This window comes from Medicago truncatula, chromosome 1 (assembly GCF_003473485.1).
Source record: "Medicago truncatula cultivar Jemalong A17 chromosome 1, MtrunA17r5.0-ANR, whole genome shotgun sequence".
Classification (NCBI taxonomy): domain Eukaryota; kingdom Viridiplantae; phylum Streptophyta; class Magnoliopsida; order Fabales; family Fabaceae; genus Medicago; species Medicago truncatula.
Genome location: NC_053042.1, coordinates 15,716,492 through 15,726,326, shown reverse-complemented (window position 1 = coordinate 15,726,326; position 9,835 = coordinate 15,716,492). Strand labels below are relative to the sequence as shown.

Sequence of the window (9,835 nt, the reverse complement as noted above, 5' to 3'; positions counted from 1 at the left end):
ATTCCTAGATTTGATTTTTATTTATTTTCTAAATTATTAATTTAATTGAATGCAGAAGATGAAGGGCGTTATAGATTTAAAATAAGAAAGTTAAACATGAGGGTAATAAACACATCAGAATGACAATAACACTTCTTTCCAGAGTATGAAATTTTAACCAATCAAAAAGAGTGTGTTGGAAAGTGTGTCTTAGAATGTGTGTTGCTAGCATTCCTCTTTCCAGATAATATTCACACTTCTATTTTCAGATTCGTACACGAGAAATGGATCTTTACTAGTTAGTTATATATTAAACTACCAATTTTTTTTCTTTACTAGTTTTTTTTGCTGTGAAATGGGTATCCTTTGTGCCTAATTGCAAAGACCAATCCTTCAAGCCGGATAGAATCACAATGAATGAAAAGTTCTCCTTGAGGAGATGTAACACCAACTTTTCTTTACTAGTTAGTTATAGATAAAAATCACCAACATTTCCTTTTCATTATATAATATATTCCTCTGAAAGATTTGAGAAAGGTCTTGGTTGTTATCTTCTTATCATATAAAAAGGTAGAGTCAGTACAAAGAGTAATAATGCACACAATGATGATGAGCCCAACCCTGTAAGTAAGTGAGGTCTTTCCCTAGCCACCTTGCATGTAAAGAATAAATGAAGAAACAAATACACCCATTGCCTACGCCTAATCATGATCATCACACCATTCTTTCATAAATGGAAAAAATAAATATAAACATGAAAGCTATGTGAACCTGTCTGTCATATATATAGTTCATAGGGTCCTTTGTCCATGCTAGCCACTTTTCAGACAGATCAAAATATAAAACTCTCCAACTTTATAAAAGAAAAGAATCACATGGAAAACCTTTTATGGTTGAACATGTATCCCCAAAAGATAAACAAGAAGCAGTATAGGAGCAATAATGGCAATAAGTTGTTAACATGCAACCTCCCCCACTCCAAGTTTTCTCTTTTGTGTTTGCAAAAAAGGGCTAATCCAAACCATCATTCATGCCATAATTTATGGGTGTATGTAGCAGTGACACTATACATTAAAGTGTGTCTGGTGTCCGACACGTGTCAGGGTCAGACTTTCACGTGTCTGACACCAAACACATGTTACATTCAAATTTCTTTCATTTTTAAATTACTATAAGTGTCACTGTGTAGTATCAGTGTCGTGTCTGATGTCCGTGCCTTGTGTTAGTTTAAAAGCATTTTAATACGGTGACACCAATTATGAGCTACTCACCAATTATAGACTAACCGAAAGTGAACATTATTTGGTCACACCATCCTCTTAGATTATTGAGAATTCATGACCAAAGGTATTAAGCACTGCATTTATATTATATATGTTCAATTACTTTTAAGGTATGCTTATTAATCAGACATATGACCCAATATGAGACTTATGCATAAAGCAACACCATATTATTGGCTGTTCAAATCAAGTATAAACACTCTGGCAATGTCACATAGATCAAGCTGTCCTCAAATGTTTAAATCTAGGAGCATATCAATATCATCATCATCATCATCAATAATCATGGTATGGTAATGGTCTAACGTTCTTGTTCTTGTAGATTTTGAATTTGTAGTTCTTTCCTTTAATATATCTTGAACTATTAGAAGCAAATCAATTGTGTAGTAGTAGCACTATAGTGCTACATCGTAGCAGAACTTGAACAAATTGCTATTGTTTTGTGATATACTTAGTACAAAGTGTTGTTAAATAGCGGCTATACAGGCACTATAGCACTTCAACGCATCTAAATTTGAACAAACCGCTATTTTCTGTGCTTTTGTGTAATAGTCTTTTAACATTGCTTAAATTGCAGGATTTAGAAATTTGAGTATGGGCAAAGAAATGGGAAATAACAACACTTCTGCTATCAAAGGTACAGATTTTATTATTGAAATGTTGAAGAAAATTTGTTGAAGTAGATAGATTTGTATTTTTTTCTTCATTTTTTTGAAAATTTATTTGCCATTTTTGTAGAGGAAGATAATATAAGTGAAGCTGATAAAAAGAATCTCATAGAAGATATTAGTGAAAATGCAAATAAGATATCACAAGAAGAAAATCAGAATATACCAAAATTTTTGTCCAAAGACGATGTTATGGAAAAAGCTTCAAACACTTCTAGTGATATAAAAATTGAACTTGGAAAAGATGTACATCAAGAAGATGATCATGCAAATGATGATGTAAAAGAGAAAATTGAACCTATTTCAATAGCTGAAGCCAATGATGGTTATGAGAAAGCTACGCGGTTTGATTCTAGCAACACATCAAGAATGCTTGAAAGTGATTATTCATTGGACGTAGATGCTCATGCAAGTGATACAAATATGGAAAACCAAATCGATCCAACAGCTGAAAAGGATGATGCAATAACTGAACTTGCAAATGTTTCGCTACAAGAAGAAAGTCACGGTGATGATGTGAAAGAGAAATCTCAAATGATTCTAACAGATGAGGCCAAAGATGTTGAAGAAAAAGATACAAAACTCGTATCACACAATATAGAAAGCAAGCTTGAAATTGATTCATTGGAAGGATATACTCATGATCATGAAAGTGACATAAATATGGAGAATCAAATGCATCCAAAAGCTGAAGAGGAAGATGTTCAAGAGAAAGGTTCAGGACTGAATATTGAAGATGCAACTATGGAACTTGAAAAAGTTTTGCTGCAAGAAGAAAGTTGCGGTGATGATGCAAAAGAGAGAAGTCCAATGATTCCAACGGATAAGGCCAAAGACGTTGAAGAGAAAGCTACAAAACTCATCTCAAACTATATAGAAAGCAAGCCTGAAATTGATTCATTTGAAGGAGATGCTAATAAAAGTGACATATATATGGAGAATCAAATGCATCCAACTGATGAAGCTGAATATGCTGAGGAGAAAGCTGTAGGAGGGGCTTCTGAACATACAAGAAGTTCAATTGAAAATGATTTACTGAAGGGCACAAGTTATGATCAGGAAATAGCTGCAGGGTTGGCTTATGATGATAAAACAAGTGAACTTGATGTTCAAGATGAATCTCAAGAAGATAGACAAGATGGAAAGATGACAATTCCTTTAAATGATGACAAAGATGTTCAAGGAAAAACTACCATCTTGGCTTCTGATGATGATCCATTCGATTTGAAAAATTCTTTTGCTGGTGAAGGTTTGTAACTTTTTTTCCTTTCAGAACGATACATGTCAAATATTCTGTTACTTTTTAACTGCCGCTTTTGAAGAAAAAGTTTTGTTTACGTATTTATTTGTCGTTTTCATAGTTCAATGCAACATTAGCTATTTTTTCTTAATAATATTTTCAACTATTTATTCCAAAGAGAAATAAATAGTTAAGGGTTATTGAAGTAGATTTGTCTTTTTATTTTTTGAAAATTTATTCGTCATTTTTGTAGAAGAAGATAACATAAGTGAAACTGATAAAAAGAATCTCCTAGAAGATACTAGTGAACATGCAAATGAGATATCACAAGAAGAAAATCAAAATATACCGCAAGAAGATGCTCATGATGCAGATGATGTAAAAGAGAAAATTCAAACTATTTCAATAGTTGATGCCAATGATGCTTATGAGAAAGCTACATGGTTTGATTCTAACAACAAAACCAGCATGCTTGAAAGTGATTATTCATTGGAAGATACTCATGCAAGTGACATAAGTATGGAAAATCAAATTCATCCAAAAGCCGAAGAGGAAGATATTGAGGAGAAAGCTAAAGGATTGGACTCTGAAGATGCAACAACTGAACTTGGAAAAGTTTCGATGCAAGAAGAAAGTCACGACGATGATGTGAAAGAGGACACTCAAATGATTCCAACAGATGAGGTCAAAGATGTTGAAGAGAAAGCTATAGGACATATTTCACACTATATTGAAAGCAAGGTTGAAAATGATTCATTGGAAGGAGATACTAATGAAAGTGACATGGATATGGAGAATCAAATGCATATAACTGATGAAGCTGAAGATGTTGAGGAGAAAGCTATAGGAATGGATTCTGAACATACAAGAAGTTCACTTGAAAATGATTTATCGAAAAGCAATGATCATGAAATAGCTGCAGGGTTGAGTTCTGATGGTAAAACAAGTGAACTTGAAGATGAAGATAAAAATGACGGAAACCTGACAATTCCTTTTAACAATGATATAGATGTTCAAGGAAAAACTACCATCTTGGCTTCTTCTGATGACCAAACGATTTCGGGAAATTCATTTGGTGGTGAAGGTTTGTAACGTTTTTCTTTCAGAATAATATTTTCTATTATCTATCGCTTTCAAAGTTCAACTCAACATTAACCACGGCTTTATCAATAAAACTATTAACTATTTTATTTCCGAAAGAGAAATGAATAGAATGAGATGATAAATAGTTAAGGATATTACTGAAAGAAGACAAATAATTCCATCAGAAGTAATAAGATTTATTGGTTATGTTGGTATGTGTAAACGACAAGTAAAAAGGAATGAAGGGGGTAACTATAAGTAACTTGTAGCACACTCTAAAAATTATCTGTGATTCTCTTTTATAGGGGAAGAAATTACTGGAGTCATACAACCTGAAAAGTCTCCATGTGCTGAATCAGTTGAAGGTGAAAGCTGTGAGAGCTTGTCAAGTTCTTCGTTTGAAGGCAGTGATGAATGTGCGAAGCAAGAAGACTCGTGCTTAAGAAAAAATCTATCTGTAACATATAATCATTGTCTTAATGAAGTGTCTTCAATAAAACAAGGTTAGGACACTTTTTCTACTAATATTTCAATAGTATGATTCATATATACTTGAAAGATTCCAGATTACAAAACTATTTGGATCGACTTATTTGAACTTATTTACTGTCATAAGCATTTGTGACTGTTTAGAAGAGCTTATGTAAATAGTTTATAAAAAGTCTGTACATTGTTTTCAGCTTAATTCCATAAACTCTCAAGAATATCTTATGAAAACAGCTTATAGCTTATATGAAAATAATTTGACTTTACTTTATCTTCTTTGTTATAGAAATAGTTTACACATAAGCACTTGCTAATAAGTAAGTTGTTTATCTAAACAAAGCCTAGATTTCATTGTTGAAACCTAATTATATTTTGATTTTGAAATATTCCAAATTGTCAAAGATGTAAACATGATGAAAACTTAGAACTCTCTTTATTGTCTTGTTTAAATTCTATCAGATGAAGAGGAAACATCAGTTTTGACATTGAATGCTATGAACACATCAAGTGATTCAGAACCTCAGGAATCACCAAATGTACATCATGATGATGTGGTTGAATTTCCCTCTGATCATTCTCTTCAAGGCAATGAATCACTCCGGAAAGATACTTTTCCAGATGCTGATTCTCATTTTCAACATATTAAGCATGATGTTTCAGAAAAATATATGGAATCTCAAGAACTGTTATGTTCAAACAAGTTCGATGAAAGTGATGGAAATGAGTTCGTGAATGATCTGATGGATACTTCAGAAACTTTATCTGATCCCGCAAGTATTGGCATCAACAACAATGAAGAAAAGAGCAAGGTACTTAGGGCCTGTTTGGATTGAAATATCTTATGCTATGTTCATAAGTTGTTTTCAGCTTATTTTCATAAGCTCTCCAGGATAGCCAATGAAAATCGCTTATATTTTTTCTTCTTTAAAAGGGGTTTTATCAATTAAAGTGCCTCTAATGATCATTTTACAACTGTCCCCGAGGGGATTTGAACCCTGTCCTTTAAGGTTACAAAGTCAAACTTTTACCATTGAGCTGCTACCTCACGGACAACTTATAGCTTATATGAAAACAGTTTGACTTTATTTTATCTTTTGTTATAGAAATAACTAATACATAAACACTTGATTAAATTGTTTATCGAAACAGGTCCTTAACGAAGAAAACAAATCAAGCGAAACTGGATCAACAAATGAGAATCCACAGGATTGTAAGCAAGACCAATGCATAAAGGAACTTCAAGAGGACAAGTCTGACATGGCCAATACATCTGAAATCGCAATAGGATCTAATGGAGACTGCAACGGAGACACACATGCAGCACTTGATTCTAGTGTCTTCGATACTTATGTCAGCAACTCTATCAAGGTTTCAGATGAAAGCAGTGCTTCTCAAGAAGAAAACAATCATGTGGTTCATGAAGTTGAACCGGTTTTTCTTATTTCAGGATCAACTGATGTTGATTGCATACATGGAAAGGGAGAGAATAATGGTAATAAAGTTGAAGACACAGATGAAAAGACAGAATCTTCCTATGTAATGTTAAGCAAATTTGAGGAAACAAACATGTTAGAGCAATGCAATTCTGATATGCTAACTATAAGTCAGGAAGAATCTTTTTCTTTACAGAATTCTTCTTCTTTGTTGCATATCTATAAATACCAGCAGGGAAATGTAGAGCAGACCAAAAGTTTCACGGCCACAACCATGCTTAAATCAGGTAGGAAGCAAACAAATGACAGCATATACTTTTGTGCCACAGTTGACAAGCTTGGCCATGTTTACTTTCTAACAACATTTTTAATTTTTACTTTGTATTTGAGTGGCCGGTGTTAGGGAATCATCATAGAAGAGCCGGGAGCAAGAACGAGCTAAATGATCTAGGATCACCAAGAGACCGGACACCACATTTCAACCCAAAATCTTAAGGCTTTCGGAGGAGACATGGTGTTCCGATCTCTCGGTGGTTCAGAAGCATTAGCCCGTTGTTGCTCTCGAGATTCCCCGACAGCTGGAACGGTATTTGGTTATGAATTTTCTTATTAATTATGATAGAGAGAAGATGAAAGCTAACTAGAGAGAAAGCATTTTCTTAAACACTGAAATCAATGTTAACAATTAAATCTATGGACAATGTAGATGAAGAAGAAATTGAGAAAGAAAGGGAAGATTATTCACAACATTCAGAAGCAACTTCACTGATAGTGGAAAAGCTAACAACTTCCACTGAATTAAGCTCAAACAATTCTACATTTGCAAATGGTGGTTACGAAACAAGGGAGAATGTAACAAGGCTAAGTACTGAATCAAATTCTGATAATCCAAACATCACTTGTCAGATGCAAAAATCACCAAGCTTCAATCTCAACCTCCGAATGGAATCAAGACGAGAAGAATCGGATCAAATTCCATTGCTTGATAAGTCTTCAGATGATAGCTTGCCAAACAAGGCAAGTCTAAATATCAGCAACTCAATGTCTCATGATGAGTATGGTCTCATTGAAGAGAAAATAGTTACTATGGAAAGAAGTTACTCGGAGATATCTAAAGCTTCATTCATTGGTTTCTTAAAAGAAGAAGAAGCTCATGTTCTAGTCATGGCACAGACACAAGATATAAATGTTGGTTCAAAGATTGAAGTGAAGGAAGTGTCGTCTACTTCACCTAAAGGAAAAGAAAAGCGCAAATCGCGATCTTACTTCTTTACTAGCTGCATGTGTTGTGCAACTGTGCCAAATTAAAACCTTTAGAATTACAATTTTTGGTGTTGTGAGTTTCTTTCTGATTTATATTTCTGGAAGTGAAGTTTTGATGTGGAGAGGATATTGATCGGTATATGGTCCGGCTTCAAGTCTGTTGTAATGCTCTTCTGAGGTATTGTCCGTTTTTGGTGTTATTTAAATCATTGCGGTTTTGTGGAATGGAGAGAGTGAATGCTTATAACTATTTTTAGTTTCGATTTCTAAAGCAATGTGAGATTTTTTGATGTACAGAAAGTCGGGACGAATATCATACGGTCAAGATCAACAAGAGTGAGTGTACTCCAGCTTCAATGATCAATCATTTTAGTGATTATTTTCTGATGCAAGTTTGAGATGAAAGGGTTCCTTGTTATGCTTTATTTTGTTTGAAAGGTTTCACAAATGCAGAGAGTGCAAGCAGTGAGAATTTAATGGAGGCTACTTTTGTGCCAATGATTGTAGGTTGTAACATTTTGTTAATTTGTTTGTTTTACAAAGATTTTGGACCGTTATTTATACTCATAAAGCCTTATCATGATTATTTATTTTAGGGTTAATTAAGTTTTTGGTCCGTATAAATATCTTCAGTTTTGTTTTTAGTTCCTATAAAAATAAAACACACTTTTTAGTCCCTACAAAATTTTCCGTTAGTATTTTTAGTCTCTGTTAAATTAAAATTTGTTTAATTATGCTTAAAATTTTAAATTTTTTAATGATTTTTTACATACTTGTTTAAAACATTATAAAAGGTTCCGCCACAATAAATTAGCTCAAAATTTTATTTTTAGGTCAAAATTTTCGTTAGTTTTATCTTGAATTTTTGACGTTTTAAAAAAATTATATTTAATTCATTACATGTTAAAAAATTATAATCTTTTATAAAAGAGATTATTATAATGTTCTTAACATGTCTGTTAAAAATTATTTAAAAATATAAAAGTTTAAGTATAATTAAACAAATTTCAATTTAATAGGGACCATCACATACTTCTAGTCCTTGTAAAATTAAAATTTGTTTAACTGTGCTTAAACTTTTAAATTTGTAACATATATTTTTCACATACTTACTTAGAATATTATATAAAGTTCCTCCGCAAAAAAGTAACTTAAAATTTTATTATTAGGTCCAAATTTTCATTAAAATAATCTTAAAAATTTGGCTTTTAGAAAAATTCATATTTAATTCATTACATGTTAAAAAACTATTTTTTTTTTATTTTTATAAAAGAGTGTCTTACGATGTTATGAACATGTATGTAAAAAATCTTTCAAAAATTTAGAAGTTTAAGCATAATTAAACAAATTTTAATTTAACAGGGACTAAAAACACCTAACAGAAAATTTTGTAGGGACTAAAAAGTGTGATTTATTTTTATACGGAATAAAAAATAAAACTGCAGATATTTATAGGGACCAAAAACTTAATTAACCCTTTATTTTATTATTGTATTTTTTGAATAAAAGTGAGGAACATAATTTTTGGGGATTTTTTAACATAAAAAACCCTATATCCTAATTATAATATAATTTAAAGAGTAAATTACACTCCCCTCCCCTCAATGATGCTTGAATTACACTCGCATCCCCTCTGTTAAAAAATACACTCCCCTCCATTGTAAAGTAAAATTTATACTCCCCTCCTTTATAAGATGTTTGAATTACAACCCCCTCCCTTAATAATTAAATATGATCAACACTTTAATCTATTTAACATAAATAAATATTTTTATGATATATTTTAATTTTAAACCTCCTTTTAAGAAAAAATAATTCATTTCTTTATAATTTAAATGTCAATGATAATTAAATTTAAATATTTTGCTATTGATTTTATAATTTAGAGTATAAAATTAACTTTCAAATAACCCTATTTTATTGTCTTTAGTAATTTTTTACATATTTTAATTTTATTTTGGGTTGTTTCATATTTTATAATAGGGTTTAAAACTACATGTTAATGAAATTCTGAATAAAAAATAGCGAAAAATATGTATTTAATTTTTTATTATATTAAAATAGACCCGTAATACAATTTTTTTTCGAAGTGTGTTAGATTATTATTATTTTTTCTAAATTATTAGAAATAAAAAAAAATTGAGGGAGTAAAGTGTAGATTTTAACATAAGACGGGAGGGGAATGTAATTCAAGCTTCTCTTAGGAGAGAGGGGTGTAAAGTTTTCTAATATTTTTTGAATAAGAGGGGAGGGGATTGTATATTTTAACATAAGAGGGGAGGGAAGTGTAATTCAACCATCTTAAAGGGGAGGGGAGTGTAATTTACTCTAATTTAAATTCCCTTAAAAAAATAATTTAAATTAAAAATAATAAATGAAATAATAAAAACATATTTTAAT

The 9,835-nt window shown here is 31.5% G+C and overlaps 1 protein-coding gene across 3 annotated transcripts; it reads left to right on the top strand.

The window, feature by feature from the left end:
• The first annotated feature begins 1,273 nt into the window (after window positions 1–1,273).
• Window positions 1,274–8,037, top strand: LOC25482944 (MATH and LRR domain-containing protein PFE0570w). Of its 3 annotated transcripts, XR_003007155.2 has the most exons (9): window positions 1,275–1,550; window positions 1,840–1,899; window positions 2,001–3,179; window positions 3,424–4,254; window positions 4,559–4,756; window positions 5,199–5,548; window positions 5,889–6,459; window positions 6,879–7,613; window positions 7,733–8,037. XR_003007155.2 is itself a non-coding variant. In XM_024770770.2 (8 exons), the coding sequence occupies exons 2-8, from the start codon at window positions 1,857–1,859 to the stop codon at window positions 7,478–7,480; spliced, it is 3,774 nt and encodes a 1,257-aa protein (XP_024626538.1). In that variant the 5' UTR covers window positions 1,274–1,555; window positions 1,840–1,856; the 3' UTR covers window positions 7,481–8,037. The 3 variants fall into 3 exon arrangements, 2 of the variants coding, with proteins under 2 accessions (XP_024626538.1, XP_024626489.1); XM_024770770.2 differs by having other exon boundaries at window positions 1,274–1,555; window positions 6,879–8,037; XM_024770721.2 differs by having other exon boundaries at window positions 6,879–8,037.
• Window positions 8,038–9,835: the final 1,798 nt, after the last annotated feature.